Consider the following 19,645-nt stretch of genomic DNA (forward strand, 5'->3'; position numbering starts at 1 on the left):
CAATAGCTGCCACCAGGGAGCCAGAGGATAAGTGCAGTTTTCATTTCCCCTTGGGGTCAAATCCAGCTGAGCGGATGGCCCAGATGTACAGGATTGGCTCGAAGGGCTGGGCAGAGACCATCTGCAGTGCTAGCCATGTAGCTGAACACTGGCTGAGAATTAGCCAGACCGCCCCTTAGTCTCTAAGGCTGCAGTGTGGCTACCAGAGCAGCCACTGTCTTTTCCTTACCTGTCTACTATTAATGTTTAGAAATGTTGAAAAAATAAATTTACCGTAACAAATAAGCTAGAAACAACTACAGTGGTCAAGAAAGCATTCTTTATTTTTTCCCCATGGCTTATTTCACAGCCGTGATTACAGGGACGACTTTTCTGTTCCCAGCTAGTCCATTCTCAGTGGGATTGTTTTCAGGTGCAGAATTTCCATTGGTTCAGAAGCTATGAGGGCTTCCCATGTGGCTCAAGGGAAGAGAATTATTGCCAATGCAGGAGACACAAGAGATGCGGGTTTGATCTGTGGCTCCGGAAGATTCTCGAGTAGGAAATGGAAACCCACTCCAGTATTCTTGCCTGGAAAATACTATGGACAGAGGACCTGGTGTTCTACAGTTCACGGGGTCATGAAGAGTCGGATACAACAGTATACACACACACACACAAGCTGCGAGGCTGAGAATTCAGCCCAGGGAAAGAATACACTTTAATTACTGCTCTGGAAGCCTGGGGAAGGGCTCCTAGGTAAGAGGGAGAGCTTAGATAGGGAACAAGGATGTCTGGTCTCTGCAAGTGGGTTATTCCATGCTTTCTCCTCCTTTTTGGACATGGAGCACTTTTGCTACTTTCTGCGAAGCCCTGTAGCTGCCCAGAATATTTTATTTACATGCAAACTTTTTTTTCCCATTGGGTATTTGGTTGCCTTTTGTCTTTTTTCCTCCTTGTGAATGGCATCAGTATCTGTCCAGTTAGAAGGTGGGTCCCTGCCCAGCTCTGCCGTGTTTACTCTGCCTATTTCCACCCCCTCACCTCTGCCAGATCTGGGATGTCTGTGACCAGTGTTTTTCTCCTTTCTCATTTCCCTTTGGTAGTATCACCTATTTCCAGCACTCTTGTTATCTAGGACCGCTTAAGTAAGAGTAGCCTGAATTGGCTTGAAAGAATAGAACCAGAAAGAGCTCCCTAAGAAAGGAGGCTTTGTACTTAAGGATGCCCTTTCCCTGGCTGTTGGGCTCTAACCTGCCCCCACCACGAATCTTTCTGAGGGCAAGTACAGTGCTGGCTGTAAACAGGACCTCCTTTCTTGCTCAAGCTTCTTGGGAAAGAGACTGATGTGGGCCTCTTGTTAATGAGCAGGTGAGCTGGAGTGGTTCTTGTCTCAGAACCAGAAATTCCCCAGGCTCCCGTTGCATTTGACAACAGAGAGGAGTCCCTTTGATGACAGTACTGAAAGGCTAGGAGAATGAGGCAGAGGGGTGAACTCTGCAGACTGTCAAAAGATGGGGCAGGAAGAAGGGAAGGCCATCTGAGAAGGCTAGCAAGAGGCATGCTTCTTCAACTGTGAGACAGTGTCTGGAAAGGAGAGCTCTCCCTCGGCCTGCGTGGGCAGGACCTGGAGCCGTTGCCTTTCCCTTTACACTCTGTGTCTCCTACGTTGCTTTGGACGCCAGATGTTGATATGGACATAAATGTGCTTGATTGACTCTACTTCAGCAGTCAAGCAGGGCAGGTAAGAGGATCAATAAAACAGAAACTGGGGGTCCAAAGTCAAAATGACAAGATCTTTAAGGCATTACAGGGACCTCTTTTGAGCCATTTAAGTTTTCCTCTGATTTGCCTTTGAACTTGAATTAAGTAGCTTCTAAACTCTCTGTGGTGACCTTTTATAATCTTCAGCCTCTATGTTGCCAATGCCTTGAGTGGTTTAGTTTCTTCTCAAAAATTATCCCTGGGAGACTTCAGAGAAGAATGTGTCTACCTTTGTGAAAGTGTGGGCCGGGTACAGCTGACTCCCTTTTGTCATTAACATTAGCTTTACTAGTGATGTCACAGATGGCTTGTGTTGAGTACTCTAGCTGGATGGGAGGATTAATTAGAAGCAGAAGGTCTGGCTCTCGTCCTCTGGAGCAGGAAGGAGAACTGGAAGTAAAGAGAGGCTGGTACTTCCTTTTGGAGTCTGAGTTGCACCTTTCTTGTACAGTTTGCCTTTGGAATGAGTTGACTTCTGGCCTTCTTAGAGAGGGAAAGTGGCCAAGTTTGTGAAAGGGAAAGGAAAGGGAAAGTGGCCAACCAACCTTTAGGTTGTTTCAGTTTTTTGGAAACACCTAGAACTTGGAAAGAACCTTGACTGTTCTGAAAGCTAGCCACCCAGTGTATGACCTCACTGATGCAGTTGTTACTCCCAGTCCCAAGGATAGACAGTTGGAGGGGTGAGTTCTTCAAGTTGAGTTTCAGAAGCTACTTCTAGGTCTTCAGTTAAGGAAGAAGACTTCTGAGTCATAGCTTCTTGGAGGGTTGGCTCTGGGCCTAAGCTGGTCCTCGGCCCAGGTTCTGAAGGGACTTGGAGTTCTCTGACACCCTCCAGAGTAAAGGTGCTGGCTGGCTTGTTCACTTTGGGGCGGGGGCTTTTGCTGTCTGGAAAGAAGCTACCCAAAGGTCTCTGGACTAAAAGGCATGGTGGGTTCTCAGGGGCTGTGGGGCAGAGCATTTGCTTCTGAGTTGCTGTTAAAGCCAGGAGACCAGATTCCTCAGATGGGGCTCCAGTTCCCTCCCAGAGACATGTGTCGATGTCTGCCATGGTGCCTGTTATTTTATTTCCTTCGGGATCTGTGACTTCCCATTGACACAGCTCTGCCACCCGGCTCCCCATACTGCTTACTCCATGGGGACTGTCTTTGGGTTGGTCCGTGGCTGGAGCATCTGGCTGAGGAGAGAGCCCTTCTGACCTTGTACCTTCCCAAGGGCAGATTGCCTCCATCTCTCCGCTGACTTTTACTTCTTCTGAAGAGTGTTCTTCAGTCCCTCCAGATTCTGCCTTTTGCAGGAACATTACTCTTTGCCCTTGAGATTCTCTGTCTACCTCTTGTTCACATCCCCCTTTCTCTGCTGTTTCTTGGCTCACCTCCCAAAGGCAGATTTCTGTTTTCTTATCAGGGGGAGCTTCTTGCGCTTCCTGTGGACATACTTCTGCTACTCTGGCCCCCACACTGCCTGCTGCCTTGGGACTTTCTTTGCTACTGTCGGAAGCTTGTGGGGCTGGTTCCTGCTTTCCATCTGCCCTCTCAGGCTCTTCCTGAAGGGCCACAGCTTTGTGCTCTGGTTTTTCTGGGGCTTTCCCCTTCTCCTCTTGAGTTTCCTCATCTCCATCCTGTCTTGACGCCCCTTCCTCAGGGGTTCTTTCAGTCACTTCCCAGGGACAGGTCTCAGCTTTGGCACCGCCGTCAGGTTTGGGAGCGTCTGTGGCGGAAGCGTCCCACAGGCAGACCTCAGCGAGCCTGTCCCCAGCGCTGGGCAGTGTCTGAGAGCAGGCTTTAGGTTGGTCAGGGCACTGACTATGTGGGTGGGAGGAGGAGTCCCTGGGGGCTGTGCTCTCCTGGAGATGGACAGGTTGTAGTTCACTGCTCACTTTTTCCCCATCTTCAGCAGTGACTTCTGCTTTTTCTGGGGCTACGTGTTCTGGGGAGGAGTCCATCTTTGGGTCTTGCGTCAGGCCCCCTTTCTCTGCTGCCTCATCACTTATTTCTAGGGAGGGCTCCTCTACCCCTCTGCTGGACACGTCTGAGACCTCAGGGGCCTGAGCAGTGGGTGCCCTCAAGTCCTTCTCCCAGGGACACACAGCTTCCTGCTCTTGACTCAGTTGTGTTTTCCATTTCGATCTGTCTTCTCCCAGGGAGGTGAGTCTCCCCTTTTCTAGCATTTTCTCCCTCTGCCCCACTGAGTCCGTTCTCATCTCTTGTTCTAATTCCTTCCCAGGGGCTCCTTCATCCACCTCCCAGGGACAGACCTTGACTTTTTCACTAGTAGGTGCTCCCTCCACTTCCCAGGGACATACCTCCACTGGTCTGCACCCCACACGGTCCAGCTCCTGGACCCCAGGTTTTGGCTTGGCAGTGCCCAGAGTGTCTGAATGCCAAGAGGAGCCCCCTGGATCCATGCTCTCCCAGGGGCAAGCCCGTTCCCGCTCCTGGGCCTGCCTCTCTGGAGTACCAACAGCTCTCTCGCTAGGTCCAGAATCTGCAGAAGGCTTCCTCGTTTTGCTTGAAAATTGCCTAATGGCCTCCATTCCCAAAGCCCTTCTCTCCCCAGCTCCAGCACTCACCTCCCAGGGACAGACCTCAGCCTTCTCAGCAGGCAGGGTTTCCTCCGCGTCCCAGGGACAAATCTCAGCAGTTTTGCTTTCCACACTGCCAGACATCTGGAAACTGGCTTTGGGTCCACCTGTGTCTTGAAGACCAGGTTGTGGGGTGAAGCTGACAGGGTCCACACTCTCCCAGGGACAGACTGCTTCCTGCGTTGGCATCTGTTCCTCAGGCTTTGCCCAACTTGGGCTAGCTTTGATGCCTGATATTTCAAGCATCTTCTCCTTGTCCTTTTGAGATTCTCTTCCTTTTGGTGCCTGCCCTGATGTCCAGTCCTCTGTCGTTCTCTCATTCACCTCCCAGGGACAGACTTCTGCCTTGGCAGGTGTTGCTCCCTTTCCCTCTGACCTGAGATCTGGTGGGCAGACCTGCGCTGCTCTACTTCCTTTATTGCTGAGGAGCTGGCCATCAGCTTTGGATGAGGAATTGTCTAGATGTGGGCCAGAGTGCCCAGCAGCTGTGCTTTCCCACGGACACACTGACTCCTGCTGTTGGCTAAGTTTCTGCACTGCTTTCCCAGTCCATCCCCTCATCTCTCCAAAGCTCCCTGTTCTGGAGGTGTCCCACTTTTCCTGGGGAGATTCGCCACCTGGCCCCTGACTCAGCATTTCCTTCCCTACTATCTCATCACCCAGCTCCCAGGGACAGATCTCTGCCTTCCCAATGGCAGGACTGTCTCCTGCCTCCCATGGACAGACTTCAGTGATGCTACTGCCCAAACTCCCTGAGCAACCGGGGGTTCCTGGGGCCTGAGTAGAAACCACTGAGGGGCCCCGGAAATCTGTCCTTTCCCACTGACAAAGAGACTCCAAGCCTTCACCCAGTTTCTGTTCTTTCCAGAAGATTGTTTTCTCGGGGGTTTTCTGCTTTTCCTGGGGGAGTTTCTTTACTCCCTCCTGGGATGGTTTCCCTGTCTCTCCTTCACTTGCCTCCCAGGGACACAGCTCTGCCGTGGTGATGTCAGATGTACAAGCTCCTGGGCCAGGGGCTTCCCACCGATGCGTCTCCACCTCTCTAGGCTCCACACTGCCCACTGCCTCAGACCGGCCCCTGGTTCTGTCCGAGTCCTGAGGGGCTGACCCAGGAGACACACCCCCAGGATCAGCACTCTCCCAAGGACAAACTGCCTCCTGACCCCTGACCAACCTCTCTGGCTTTTTCCGAGCCACAACAACCACATCTTTGGGCTCAGATTTTTCTGAGGCTTTCTCCTTCTCGCCTTGGGAGGCATCTAGATATTGCCGTAGGGCCTCCTCCTCAGGGATTCCACCCACCTCCCAGGGGCAGATTTCAGCTTTGTTGCTACCATCAGGCTGACACAGTTCTGACTCGGTGACTTCCCAGGGGCACACTTCTGTCACCCTGGGGTCAGCACTGCCCAGGGGCTGGAGGCCAGCTTTGGGTAGTTCCTGCCACCCCACAGGAGCTTCTTTTGCTTGCTTAGCATTTTTGTCCCCAGCTGTGCCCTGCCTGAGTTGCTTCAGTGTGGCAGGGCCTGTTTTACCTGCTCTCTCAACCTTCCCCTCCCCTAGACACTGGGAAGTCCTCCTGCCTCTGTCTTCTTGTTCCCTGCTGCTGTCCCGGTGACAGACTTGGAGCATCCTGCTGGTGTGAGCGTTCTGTTGGTTCTGGAGGGACTCTTCATCATCATAGGGGCCAAGTGCCGCCTGCTTACTCACCCCCTTGGGCCGGCCTGGCCTGGGAGATCTGGGGCATGCCCCCACACCCTCTCCAGAAGCTCGGCCCTTCTCCTTCTTAGGACTCCCTTCCCCACTCTCCTTCTCTCTGTGTGTGCTCCGAGAACGGGTCAGAGCTTTGATAGCCAGGCCCAGACTGCGCATGGAACCCTGCTGGACAGGGGTCTTGAGGCTGTGGGATTTAGAGAAGACCTTGGGCCTGTTCTCATCCTCCTCAGTTTCCCCCTGGAGATGCCCATCCTCTGTGTCCATCCCATTCTCCCCAGGCCCCCTCTTCTCTACTGCCACAGAGAGGGCCCTCCAGAGACGGGCCCGAGCTGGGGCATGAGATGGGTTGCCTTGCTCTGGCCCCGAGGGGCCTTCCTGAGCCACATTTTCTTTCTTTACCGGCAGTTCTGCATTCTCCCACGGGCAGATGTAGGTAAGTAGGTTGGGGCTTTGTGGGGGTACTGGGATGGGTGCCAGGGCAGGGGCAGGAGCTGGCATCAGAGCTGGGGCCAAAGTGGAGGTGGGAGACAGCATCCCCGGCTCCCCCAGGCCCGCCCCGGACGTGGCCATGATGGGTGTGGAGATCTGGTGCTGGATGGGCACGTGCGGCAGCCTTCTGGCTGCCTCCTCGTGCAACCGTCCGGAGACGTGGGAGCTGTCCACGCTGCGGCTCTTGGCCGGGGAAGGTGGGGCCGACACGGGGGCTGCTCGAACTCGCTCCAGCCTCCGGGCCGAGGGCCTCCGCGCTGGGCTGGCCAAGGCGGCCTCTGCCTTCCTTCTCTCCTCCCGCTCCTTTGCCTGCCGGTAGGTCTCCTCCAGGTAGGCCTGGCTGGCCACGAGCAGGGCCTTTTCCCTGGCGCCGGCCACGACGCTCAGCGACTTGTGCAGCGAGGCGGGCCGGGCGCGGGGCAACCGCTCGCACACCGTCAGGTTGTGGGCGCTGGCCGACCTGAAGCCCAGCGCGGGGGGCCCGGCCGCCGACTCGCCGGACTCGCGGCTGTCGGATCGCGGCCCCTTGCGGGCCAGCTTCCTCCGCAGCAGCGAGTCGACCAGAGGCGGGCTGTGGTCCCGTTGGGGGTCACAGTCCTGCTCGCAGGTGCTGCGGCACTTACGCAGGCCGGGCGGCGCGGCGGGCTCCCGGAGGCTGGCGCTGAGCAGCCGGCGGCGGGAGGAGCCGGGCAGGCTGCCGCGGCCCGCGGAGCCCGAGTCCCGGGAGTGCTGGCGGGCCAGCGCCTCGGGGAACTCGGCCAGGTACCTCATGAAGGAGCGGCCCAGGCCCTGGCGCCAGCTGGCCCGCTTCTTGGGCAGGTGGGGGTTGTTCGCAGCCATTTCCTTGGTCTTATGAACCTCGAGCTGGGCGTAGAGCTTCTTCAGCTCGTCCTGGGGGCCGGAGAGCAAAGCCGCGTGAGGACCATCCTCTCCATCCCCTGGCGGGCGCTGCTCTGCCCCTCAGCTGGTGCTGAGACCCTTTTTTCTGGGGGAACGCTTTCCCACCAAGCCGTGTCCCTTCCTGGCTTTTAAAACACTTGGAAAAGTCACTTCTCCGTTTCTGCAGGGCCAACACCAACCTAGTTCTGAGCCCGACCCACTCAACCCTGAGGACGCAGGGCCCTGCCTTCTACCCGGCACTGTGGTCTGGTGGGCGGTCCCAGCTTGGCGCACAGGAAACGTGGGTTTGAGGCTGCTGACCTATGGTATGCCTCAAGGCTATTTTCTTGCCCTCTCTGAGCCTCTACTTCAATAAAGGAAGGAAATCTGACTGCCTAGTGTTCACTGCTTTAAAGAAGTGGTGCGATCAGTGGGTGTGAAAACGGCCATTGTTGTTTTTGTTGTTAAGTCGCTTCAGTCGTGTCGGACTCTGTGCGACCCCATAGACGGAAGCCCACCAGGCTCCCCCGTCCCTGGGATTCTCCAGGCAAGAACACTGGAGTGGGTTGCCATTTCCTTCTCCAATGCATGAAAGTGAAAAGTGAAAGTGAAGTCCCTCAGTCGTGTCCGACTCTAGCGACCCCATGGACTGCAGCCTACCAGGCTCCTCCTTCCATGGGATTTTCTAGGCAAGAGTACTGGAGTGGGGTGCCATTGCCTTTTCAGGTGTAAGTGACAGGATGGGGCTTTGAAAGCTCTTCCTACTTTGGTGCTCTCCCCACAGTGAGCATAGGGAGAGCACACCCACTGCTGATCCCCAAGCTGGAGGGTCAAGGATGGCATGGCAGTGGCCACCTGCCTCCACTTAGGCCTACCTGATAGATTGGGGTCTCAGTTAAACCTATCCCCAGGAGGCAGGAAACGCAGAACTCAGATGGTGAGGAGGACATGGGGGCAGTTGAGACAAGGAAGGAAGGAATTGGGGGATGTAAACAAGTCAGATGTGGAGGGGGCTTCAGGGAAGGTGGAGGGATGGACCCAGTGGCTTCCTGGGACTGTTCCCACTGTAGATTCTATAAAACAATGGGCTTTACTGCCAGTCTCTTTATTTCCTAACTCTCTGAGCCTCTCATCAAGGTTCCTATCACCATTATGATATTCTTAAGCAGAAAAATATAGTAAGGATGCTCTCCTGATGTAAGACTCAGGAAGCACTTCCTTTCTGTAACACTGCTGAGTCCAAGGAAAGAGGATCCTGGTATGGAAATCCTTGGTAGCCAGTGGCTGAATTACCCAACCCTGATGGCCCTAGGAGCACTAACTGCTGGGTGTGCTGGGGGCTGAGGGGCTTTTCAGTCTGCCACTCATGGTGGCCCTGTTGAGTGGAGGACACAGGTGATTTGAGCTCCACTCATGGTTCTGCCTCCCTTGCCAAGTGGGTCAGGAATGTGAGTTTCGGTATTTGGGGGGATCTTTTCACATGTGTGGTCTCCTTTGTGTAGAAGCAGGAGAAGCAGCTTGGGGCAATGGTGGAGAAGAAAGGGATGCAAGACTAGGGGGAGGACAGGGGACCTTCAGTGGCACACAGCCCGAGTGGCAGGGCATCACTGCTCCATGTCCAGTCCCTAAGTACCATCAAGAGGAGGTCAGGAGGGCAGCACCTACCCGAATGTCTCCAGGGTCCAGGCTGCGCTCGCTCCAGGCTGAAGTGATGCTGCTGTTGAGGTAGGAGCCTGAGCGCTGCAGGTCCAGCTCGTCTTCGTACACCTCATCCAAGATCTCCTCTCGGGGAGGAGCCCCCGGCTTCCGGAACTGGCCAGGGTGGGCATGATCAGGAAAAAGACTCATGTTGGCTCCCTACCCTGTGGCATATGTATTTACTCCATAAATCCTCAACCCCTTCTGATTTGGGATTCTGGAGGTCAAAAGAGTATTGTTCCATCTCATCCTTCCTGATTTTCTCTAACTTAGAGACCAGGGGTCTCTAATGCCCTGTGCCCACAATTCCTAGCCATGTCCTTCAGCCCCCTCACCTATCTTCTGTAACTGCTTCCGAGTTTATTTTCAGAGTCTGCCAACCTTCCAATTGTGTTACAAGGACCCCCTTCAGCTCTAGCTCTTATTACCCTTGCCCAGGGATTGGAGACAGAGCGTCCTTCCCCAACTCCTATATGCGTGCTAAGTCGCTTCAGTCTTGTCCAATTCTTTGCAACCCCAAGGACTGTAGCCTGCTAGGCTCCTCTGTCCATGGGATCCTCCAGGCAAGAATACTGAAGAGGATTGCCATTCCCTTCTCCAGGGGGATCTTCCCCACCCAGAGATCAAATCTGGGTTCCCACATTGCAGAGGGACTCTTTACCATCTGAGCCACCAGGGAAGCCCTTAGCCAACTCCTACTGCTGCTACTGCTGCTGCTGCTAAGTCACTTCTGTCGTGTCCGACTCTGTGCAACCCCATAGACAACAGCCCACCAGGCTCCCCCGTCCCTGGGACTCTCCAGGCAAGAACACTGGAGTGGGTTGCCGTTTCCTTTTCCAATACATGAAAATGAAAAGTGAAAGTGAAGTCGCTCAGTTGTATCCAACTCTTTGCGACCCCATGGACTGCAACCTACCAGGCTCCTCCGTCCATAGGATTTTCCAGGCAAGAGTGCTGGAGTGGGGTGCCATTGCCTTCTCCGAGCCAACTCCTAAGTGGGCTCCAAATCCCTCTGGGCCCAGGTGTCATTCTCGCCCTGACCTGGACAGGGCACTGTGGACACAGCAGGTCCACAGTGCCCCTGGCCAAGGGGCCGGGGTCACCTCACTTGGAGGCCAGAGAAGACCTCACCTTAGGGATGAAGATCAGAGCCAGCGTGGCGGTGACTGTGCTGTGAGTGTGAAAGAAGAAGAGGAGGAGCGTCCAGTCCGGGTGCAAGGAGGGAACCAGCACAAACCTGGGGGTGAGGTGGTAGTGGTGGGGTGATGGTTAGCTGCGGGTGGGAGCGGCCTCTTCCCTCTCACCTGTCCCAGTGGCTCTCCCCCCAACCCCAGCCCTGACCTCCTGCAGGTGCTCAGTGGAGTGAGGAAGGCACTCTTCCTTCTTCCTGCCCTCCCACCTCAGGGCTCATGTTAATCCCCACTTCCAAGAAGCCTTCCCAGACTCCTCCAGCTTGCCTTCTCTGGCTGCTTATAGCACTGTTATGAACCGCCCCGTGGATTGGTTCTGCCTTCACCACAGGGCCAGGTCCTTGTGGACACGCACAGCAGGTCTGCTGCTGGGACGGCTGAGGTATGAGGGGAAGAAGGCAGGGAGAATGGAGCCCGTGTAGGGAGGAGAGCAGTAGGGGATGGAATGGGAGAGCACTTAGGGTGTTGGGCGAGACATAGGGTACAGGAAGGATGTCTGTAGGGTAGGGAGAGAACTCTAGGTGAGGGACTTTCCTCACCTTGCTGCGGTGTAGCGGGTGTTGCCAGCAGGATTTTGGGATGGGGGTACCCTCCCCTGGGAGAGGTGAGGAATGGTGTTAGGGTGGAAGGCGTGGTGGGTAGGAGGGCTTGTCCTCACCTGGCTGCGTGGAAGGCGGCAGAAAGCAGCAGCTCGTTGTGCAGGGCGATGCCCATGTATCGTGGCTCGTGGAAGGCTGAGGGAACAGCCCGGGTGGCGTAGCAGAGGAAGCTGCCCCAGCACAGGAGCAGCATCTCAGCTGTAGGGAAGGGAGGGAGGGACAGAGCCAGGTACCACCTCAGCAGCCATGCCACCCCTTTCTCTGTAGAGGGTTCTGGGGGGAGCCTGGTCCAGGTACAGGAGGAAGAACCCTTGGAGGTACAGGGCGGGGGACCAGAGTGAGGCTGGACTCTGTGGGAGTAACTCACCCACCACCATGATGTAGTCCCAGCGGTCGTGGTGGCAGAGGTAGAAGTGGCGTCCCGTGTGTGTGTGGCCCCGTGTTACCAGTGACGTGTGCTGAATTCCTGGCTCCAGGACCCCTGCCGTCCACACAGCCAGGAAGCCCAGCACCAGCAGCAGGAGCAGCCCCAGACGCCGCAGCAGCCGCCCGCTGCTCAGGTGGGGGCCTCGCTGGGCCGTTCGAGACAGAAAGAGCTGGAGCACTCTACAAGGGTCAGGGTGTGGCTGGTAGACGCAGGGAGAGGGGACGCCTCTGGCCATTGCTTCCCTCCCCTCCACACATCCCTATTCTCCCATCCCTTCCATGGGTCACTGCCTCCTCTTACCGCCCCCCCAAAAAAGTTACATGGTGGGGAGGGCTACAGTGACGGGAGCAGGCCTTGGAGGCCCAGAGGAGCAGATTGGATAGGGGGTCTGGCGGTGAAGAACTCCATCCCATAAATGAGTTGGGGTGGCCTGGAGGGAGCCACATGAGAACAAGGCCCTACCCAGACCCTACCTATAAAGCTTGAGTATAATGGTGCCGTAGACAATGGCAAAGCCCAGCAGCCGGACCCAGCGGAGGGCGATGCAGCGAAAGACACTGGGCTTGAAGTACAGGATGAAGACCTGGTGGGGAAGGGGTAAAAACAATTGCTGTCCATTGCACTTGCACTGGGTGCCAGGCCTACGCTAAGCACCTTGCTGATCCTTCTAACAGCCTCCCCACAGAGACATCATCACCTCCATTCTGCAGAGGAGCAGCTTTCTTATCAGAGAGGTTAGATAACTTGTCCTAAGTTACACAACAGGTCATAGAGCTCTTTTAAGCCTCACTAGGCCAGCCTGTCACCTGTAGGTACGAGCAGGGAGATTTTGAGGTCTCTGAATCCCCCCACAGGATACAGAGGACAGATTCCGGGGTGTGGAGGGTGCCAGGTTGGGACTGGGGGGATCCCAGGAGGTGGGGTCAGGCTCTAGCCACAAACTCACAGGGAAGTAGAGCAGCAGGGATCCGAAAAGGATGGCTTCCAGCAGTACCACTCCAGATGCTCGGATCCTCTGTGAACCCAGGAAAGAAAGATGCACATAAGCAGGATAGCGAGAGGATAGAGCCTGGAGGATGGTGCAGGAGGGTCTCAGGTCTGTTTGAGGGGTCACTCTGTGGCCCTGAGCTAAAGCTACCCCCTATAACTTCAGCTGTGCCTTCTTCATCCACAGGCTCTTAGCTCCACTGGCACTAAGCCTAGCTGAGGCCAAGGTTTCACATAGCCCCTGCAGCCCCATGCCCCTCCCAATCTCACCCTGGGCCTTGCTGCAGACCTGGGCTGGAATTGGAGGCTGCTGGAGCTAGAAGGGATCTCAGGCTTTCCCCCAAGCTTTGGGTCAGACAGCTCCCTTGCCTAGAAACTCCCTTCTCTGTCAATTGACCAAACTTGGCTCAAGTGTCATGTTCTCCAGAAAGACATCCCACACCATCTCAGGCGGGATGACTGGATCCCTTTTCTGACCTGCCACAGCAGCTGGCACCTCCATCCTGGCCCCTGTCTTACTGTGCTGCCATTGCTTCTTCCACTCAACTGGGAGCTCCATAAGGGACCAGATCACTTCCCCTAGTGCCTACACAGTGCTTTGAATCAAGTCCAGTGACTTCATTGCACAGGTGAGGAAACAGGTCTATGGTGGTGAGGTCACTTGCTTAATGTCAGAGAGTGAGTTAGATTAAGGCTCAAACTTGCATTTTTCAAGTTCTAGCCTTAGGTAGTCTTTGGTCTCCCCCTGATGCTAGAGATTCACGATGGGTAGGACATGTGCAGAGAAGAGAGCTGTGGGGCCTTGCTTGCCTTGCTCTGGCGGCAGCGATAGGAGACCAGCATGCTCAGGAAGACAACCAGCATGCAGCACATCTGACAGGCCAGCACCGCTGCCCTCAGCCTGGGGGCTTCCTCCACCAGGCACGGCGTGGCATCCAGGCAGCTGGCACAGCCCTCGGCACATGGTTGGCAGCGCAGCAGCCTCCCGGAGCTGCCTTGAGGGGACCCAAATTGCCCAGGAGGCTGGACAGCACCCTCCTCTGAGCCTATAATGAACAAGATGGGTACAGGGAGAAGGGCGTGGCTGGGGCATCCTGAGACCCCAGCCTTCTCTCCTCATGGTTGGCACAGTTCTTATCCTGCCCTCTTAGGGTCTGTGGCCCCTGGGGGAAGGAATGAGGAAGTGAGTACTTGCAGGGGAAGGCAGAAGAAGAGGTGATACCAGGCTAGGACTCACCATGAGGTCAGCTTGCATCAAATTGCCATGTTTTAGGCTCAGTCTCAGAAGGCATAGACACCCCCAAATTGGACCCTGCCTGTGTCTCCTGCTTCTCTCGACATTCTGCCCTGGCCCCACAAGTTTTTCTCCCAGTATCTCACCCCAACCTGCCTTTCTTCCGCAGATACCCACCTCCAATCAGCCCAGCCTGTAAAACACCTGCCTGTCCCTCACCACTGTTACATACCCAAGGAGTTGCTTGCCCCGTAGAAGCCAGGTCGGCAGCGGCACAGGTAGTGGCCAAGGACAAAGCCCCGACTCTCCAGGGGGACGCACTGTGGGGCCAACAAACACCATAGGTATTTATATGGGGCTTTCCCGCCGGGGAAGAGTAGGAGGGTCATCTACCCTCCTATCCACAGCCCCTGGGTCTACACTGGGGAGCCCCAGTCCTGGGGAAGCCATCCCTCCCTGCAGACCCTACCCTGACCCCACCATTGTCTCTCTTATCAAAGAGACCTCCAAACACAGAGTTTGGAGATGGATCAGCCTTTTATCCAGACTAGCTGTGACAGGAGCCTCATAGGTCCCATTTCCCAATCCCCAGCTGTTGCTAGAGCAAGGTGCTGGGGCGGTGGAAGCAGAGAGAACTCTGAGATCAACCACACCTGTGTGCCTACATCCTGCTTCAAAGTGTCAACATCAGCCTCCCTCTTTGGCACACAGGTGGGTTGAAAAGGCACCCACAGGGGAGCAGCTTCCTCTATTAAGGCCATCTGCCTTTGGTGTAGGACTGCTCTCCCCAGCCCTAATGCCAGGCTAATGCCAGGCTGGTGGGGTGCCAAGGCCAGCTCTTTATTCCAACTCCACCCACTGATGTTTGCCCAGCAGGAGACAGAGCAGACCTCAGAGCCAGGCAGCGAAGATAAGCACGTGGATGAGGTCAGATCTACTGTAGGGAGTGGCCAGGAACAGATAGCAATGGGGCAAAGGAAGGAAGATTCCATATCCAGCCCTGATTTCACCTAAAGGGTGCTTATGAAATCGTGGCCCAACTTTCCCCTCTGCTCAGATTGCTAGAAAATGCTCTGTTTCTGCCACAGTCTGCACCATCAGACAAATGCATACCCAGAGACATGAATGTGGCTGGGTTTAAAAGTGCATTGGACAATGGGAGCCTTTATGCATCCCTGGATGTATAGCTTCAGACACATGTCCCCTGAAGAGCAGCAGATGCCCAGACCCGCTCCACTTCCCAGCAGGCTGCGGGGCTCGCCTTGGCTTTGGTTCAGCTCAGGAACAAGCATGCAGTCAGTGTTGCTGTGGAGCGGATTAGTTCACTGGCCTCCCAGTTTCCCAGTAGTGGGTTTGCAGGATTACCAACCATTGCTTTCCATTATCCAGATTCTCCTGCATCCACGGCTTTGATTTTGCCAGCACCTGGTCCAGGTTCCATCACCTTTACCAGTTCCAGAGCTCTTCAAGCTCCTTCTCTGGTTAGTCTCCTCCTACATCTCAACTTTTTCCTACATTCCTCCTACATCCCAATTCCACTTATTTCAACAAACACCCAATAAAGCATCCTTTGTGGGTTAGAAGGAGCCCAGAGCTCTGTTGACATGGAGAATGTGGTTCAGGAGAAGGAAAGGGGTTGATTAATAGAGGCTCAGGAAGTGGTCCTGGGAAGGGATCCTGAAGCACCCAGTACCAGAAGGGAGAGCAGACAGGGAGGCACATTGAGATTGCAAAGGAATGAAGGTGGCTGTCTCCGATTGGGGATGGGGCTAGGCTGTAAGTGTCCTCACTTTTAAATAGCCTGGTATCTCATTTCTATCTGTCTCATCAATAGGGACTTCCCTGAAGCCCTGAGAGGCTGATGTGCCTTCGTCAGCTGCTCCTGATGGCATGATGGGAAAGGGGAAGGGAGGTAGGAAACCCGTACCCCACTCTCCGTATCCTTACCTGGGTGCTGTTGAGATCACACAGGTGTGTGTTAGAGTACCAGCCTGGGCCACTGGCACACTGATTGATGTCCACGCTCTGAAGGTCTACGTCCATCTGCACCTGCCCCCTAGGGCAGTGAATTGGCAGTTAGGGGTATAGTGAAGGGTGCCAAGGTGGACATGTATCCTTGGATCTCAGATCATGGTGCAATGCAAGCTTTACGCACTTTAGCACAGTGGCTGTAGTGTGCCAGGAGAGAGGGCACACAAGCATGCCACTTCTCCAATGCTATTAACCCTCACTGTCTCTGCAGCAACAATCCTCCTCCCCCTAGATTTTTCCCTTGCCCCACCCCCCATCCCTCAGCTTTTCAACATCCTAGCATTTCCTGATTTCTATCAATGGGTAAAGGGAGTGGGCAAGATATATGGGAGCTGCGGTTCTGATGATCTGTCTGGAAGGGATTTTCACACTTCCCCACTGCGTGTATACACACTTATACTCAAACAGGCACACAAAGCACAGATATTAACAACGCCCCACTCTGCCCAAACCAGGTCTGAATTGATCATAGTGAAGGAGATATGAAATAGAGGGGCCCAGATTCAAGAGCTGCCTGGCCTGAGGGCTCTCAACCCTGGCTCTGAGCCAATTGGGGAGAGAGCTGGCAAAAAGCCAGGCTGCCTGTGGCCAGGAGAGGAACTCTGCTGGGGACAATGAATGGGGACACAGAGCTGGGAAAACAACGTTGATTGTTGAATGCCTAGTGGTATAGTATCCACCTGCTCCCTCCTTCCCATCATGGCTCCCATTCAGCTCTTTACTCCGGTTGAGGGAGGAGGTCAATTATTTGAGGAGCATCACAGGCTCCTGGGTCAGGACTTGATGTAAGAATACAGCCATGGGAGTGATACTGGGACCTGGACAACTTCTGGGCAGAAAGGGCCATGGTTCCAAGCCTCCCCCCAGGTGTTTTCCTTCACTTGCAGAAGCCTCCTTTTCCAGTTCTAGATTGCTAGAGAGTAGCGGATTTCACTCCTGGGACACCCATCTGACTCCTCCGAGAAGCCGGTACACAGATTGTAACGGCTATCCCTGCCAAACCCTCTCCTGCATTGTACCCATTACTCAGATCTGGGAACCAGGACCTATGCCCAGCTGTGCCCCCCATCAGTACATACACACACGTGTGTATACCTATATGTAAATGGATCGATCATACACACACCTGTATATGTTAACACATAGTTAGAGTCCTAGAGTCAACTGCAAATATACACAGCTGAATGCAAATACACACATCTGTGTCCTCCAGACGCACATGTGCATACCAAATAGCCTATGCACAGCTAGGACCCCCCCCTCCCCCGCCACCTCCACAGATCCACAATAGCATCAAATCCTGCACAAACCCACTTACCTGACCTCCGGACTGAGGTCTGGCTTGAGTCCATAGAAGGTGGCTGAGAGTGTGATAAGCCAGCCAGGACGCAGTCGACCCTCCTGGCATTCCAGGAAGGGAGGAGACAGTCTCACGTGCTGCACGTCCCCGACATATCCATCCCCCTGTGGCCACTTGGGGCTGCCAAGGCTCCCTAGGTCATTGGTCAGCACCCGCTTTTGCAGGTCAGCGGGGTGCAGGGCTCCAGTTGAGCTCTCCTCCTGCACCCTGTTCCCGGACAAGTCCTGAAGGATGGTCTCCTCCCCAACCCGGGTGGCCTGCAGGGCCAGCTGCAGGTGGCTGGCCCCCGGTGGAGGGTTAAAAGTCAGCAAAGCCCGGTATGCCCTTGGGTCCCCCTCGGCCACACTGCGGACTAGTGCCTGGTACCATTCCACGTCCTCCTCCACACTGGACTCCCGGATGTCGTTGGCTTGCAGCAGCATGTTGAGGAAATTGGCGGCCTGGGTCACAGCACCTGCTGCTCTCCATAGGACTGGGGGGAGCCCTGGTCTGGCTCCTGCCCCGGGGGCTTCATAGCGCTCACTGCAGTTAGCCCCAGACAGGTGTTGAGCATCTCCAGAGTAGAGAAAAGCCAGGGCTGCCTCAGCCCCCTCTGGGGGCACCCAAATGGGTACAGACCCTGGCTTGATTTTGGAGGACAGTGCGGGCAGAGAGCGGAGGGTCCTTGGAACCCCCAGAGCCCAGCCAAAGAGGAAACAGCAGCCTAGCAGCCCTGCCGCCGGAGAAGGCATGGCCACTGCCCTGGTGTCCATCCTCAGGGCAGCCTGCAGGGCCCTGGGGTCCAGGCTGCCTGTGGGATTTGGTGGCTGCAGTGCTTCCACACCTCGAATCCTCGAATCCTCCTCGTTTCCTCTCTTCCTCTCTCTCATGCTTACGCTGTCTTGCTCCGGGTTTTTTTTTTTTTTTTCTTCCAACATCATCATCTGGCTTCTGGACGTCAGCATGAGGGCTCTGCTCCCTCCCCTCTCAGTGTGGCCCCTCGCTGCAAACCCTCTTAATCCTGGCACACCACTCTTCCCTCCCACTCTTATCCAATATCCAGGCTCCCTCCCCCTACTCTCCACCGTACATCTGCTCCAGAGAGACACAGAAGGGAGGGGAGACGAAGGGACCAGCAGTTCTGTCTCCCTCCCTCCCTCCCTCCCTCTGCCCTTTGCTCCATTAGGAGAGATGGGCAAATCCAGGATGGGGCGCCATAGCAACCGCAGATGAGCCGGTGCCCCTCTCTCCACTCCTCTGCTCCACTTAGCCTCCTGGCAGCAATTTCGACGGCCATGATAAAGGGCCAAGCTGCAGCTCCCCGCAATCTGCTCTAGCTGCCTGTGCCCCCCCTCACCCTGACACCGTGCTGCTAAACTGGAATTTGAGACTAGGGATGGCGAGGGGTGGGCCAGAGAGCTCAATAGAACCATAATTGGTGTGTGTACAGACTGTGGGAGTGTACAAAATCTTTTTCATGTGTGTTATCTCAATGAATCTTCCTCATACCCACCTGTGCTGAATGTTCTTATCCCAATTTCACAAACAGTAAGGCTCAGAGACTCACTTAGCTGCTCCATTTAAGTTGAGACTCAAACCCAGAGCTCTGACTCCCCTACAATGTCCCAGCTGAGACATTGGTTTTTCCCTTGTCTTCAGACCTGCAGTCAACTTTTCCTGAGTACTGAGCCTGCTGCTCTTCAGACGAGAACTATACCCCTGGCTTTCATGGTTCTCAGGCGCTCAGACTCAGCCTTGAATGGCTGCCACAGCGAAATACCATACACTGGGTGGCTTAAACAATAAGAGTATATTTCTCACAGTTCTGGTGGCTACTGAATCCAAGATCAAGGTGCTGACCAATTTGACTCCCTCCTGAGAGCTTTCTTCCTGGTTTGCAGATGTTGCTGTTTGTAGAGACCACGTGTAAAGCAAGGGAAGGGTTTAGCAACCACCACCCAACCCTTCCTACCTATACTCGGGGATCTGGGGCATCAAAGGCTTAAGAAGGGGGGTGGGACAGAGTGAGAAGGAAAGAAACTACCAGAAAACACAAGCACAGGAGCCAAATCACTGGGTGACAGATCAGCAATGGGAAGGTGGTGGAAGAGGGGCAGAGAGGAAGGCTGAGGCTCTGTTTTGTGGCTGACTTCAAGAATCCGCAGTCTTTTGGATCCAAAAACATCAACCCCCTACCATCACCCTGTTATTCATCCTTAGAGACCTCAAGAAAGCCTCACTATAGAGGAGGAAAGCAAGGACCAGAGCTGAAGCACCTTCCCTAGGATCACGCTGTTGCTTGTGATGGAGCAGGTGTCCACTACCCTACCCAGGGGAGCCTTCCTTTTCCTGCATGACAATGGTTAAGATTCTGTACTTCCACTTCAGGGAAACAGGTTTGATCCCTGCTCAGGGAACCTCTAAGAAACTCTAAGATCCTGCATGCCAAGCAGTGTGGCCAAAATGAAACAAAACAACAGACAACACACGCCTAGGGGTGGGGGAGTCCTGCTGGGGGTGGAGTGGGCTAAGAGAGTAAACAGTTTTCCCTCTGCTTCTTTCACCTTCATTTTCTCCTCCTCAGCCCTGTCTTCTTTCTTTTTCATAAAGGCAGTGGCTAACCTCTCCTGCTTTTCCCAGTCTTCTTACCCACCACATCCTTCTCCGTGTTGGACACAGTAACTGGAAAGCCCAGAGTTAGCACTGTCTGAGGCAGCCTCCTTGGATCCAGAAGG

General features: G+C 54.8%; 1 protein-coding gene across 1 annotated transcript; it reads right to left on the reverse strand.

Moving 5' to 3' along the window:
• Positions 1-2,389: 2,389 nt before the first annotated feature.
• Positions 2,390-17,683, reverse strand: GPR179 (G protein-coupled receptor 179). The gene is made up of 11 exons (NM_001191244.1): positions 16,890-17,683; positions 15,488-15,596; positions 13,773-13,860; positions 13,117-13,352; positions 12,266-12,334; positions 11,793-11,902; positions 11,260-11,498; positions 10,952-11,090; positions 10,235-10,340; positions 9,071-9,217; positions 2,390-7,417 (listed from the first exon to the last, which is right to left on the reverse strand). The coding sequence occupies exons 1-11, from the start codon at positions 17,681-17,683 to the stop codon at positions 2,390-2,392; spliced, it is 7,065 nt and encodes a 2,354-aa protein (NP_001178173.1).
• Between the last annotated feature and the right edge of the window lie 1,962 nt (positions 17,684-19,645).

The sequence above is a fragment of the Bos taurus genome, chromosome 19, assembly GCF_002263795.3.
Source record: "Bos taurus isolate L1 Dominette 01449 registration number 42190680 breed Hereford chromosome 19, ARS-UCD2.0, whole genome shotgun sequence".
Taxonomy (NCBI): Eukaryota; Metazoa; Chordata; class Mammalia; order Artiodactyla; family Bovidae; genus Bos; species Bos taurus.

Bases quoted from the DNA above. Each gene is read 5' to 3' on its own strand.
- GPR179 (NM_001191244.1), bottom strand. From the start codon at position 17,683: ATGGACACCAGGGCAGTGGCCATGCCTTCTCCGGCGGCAGGGCTGCTA. The intron at 9,218-10,234 runs GTGAGGTCTTCT...CACCCTGGCCAG, and splicing joins CTCTGATCTTCATCCCTAAG to TTCCGGAAGCCGGGGGCTCC. The intron at 7,418-9,070 runs GTAGGTGCTGCC...TCCGGCCCCCAG, and splicing joins TGGACCCTGGAGACATTCGG to GACGAGCTGAAGAAGCTCTA.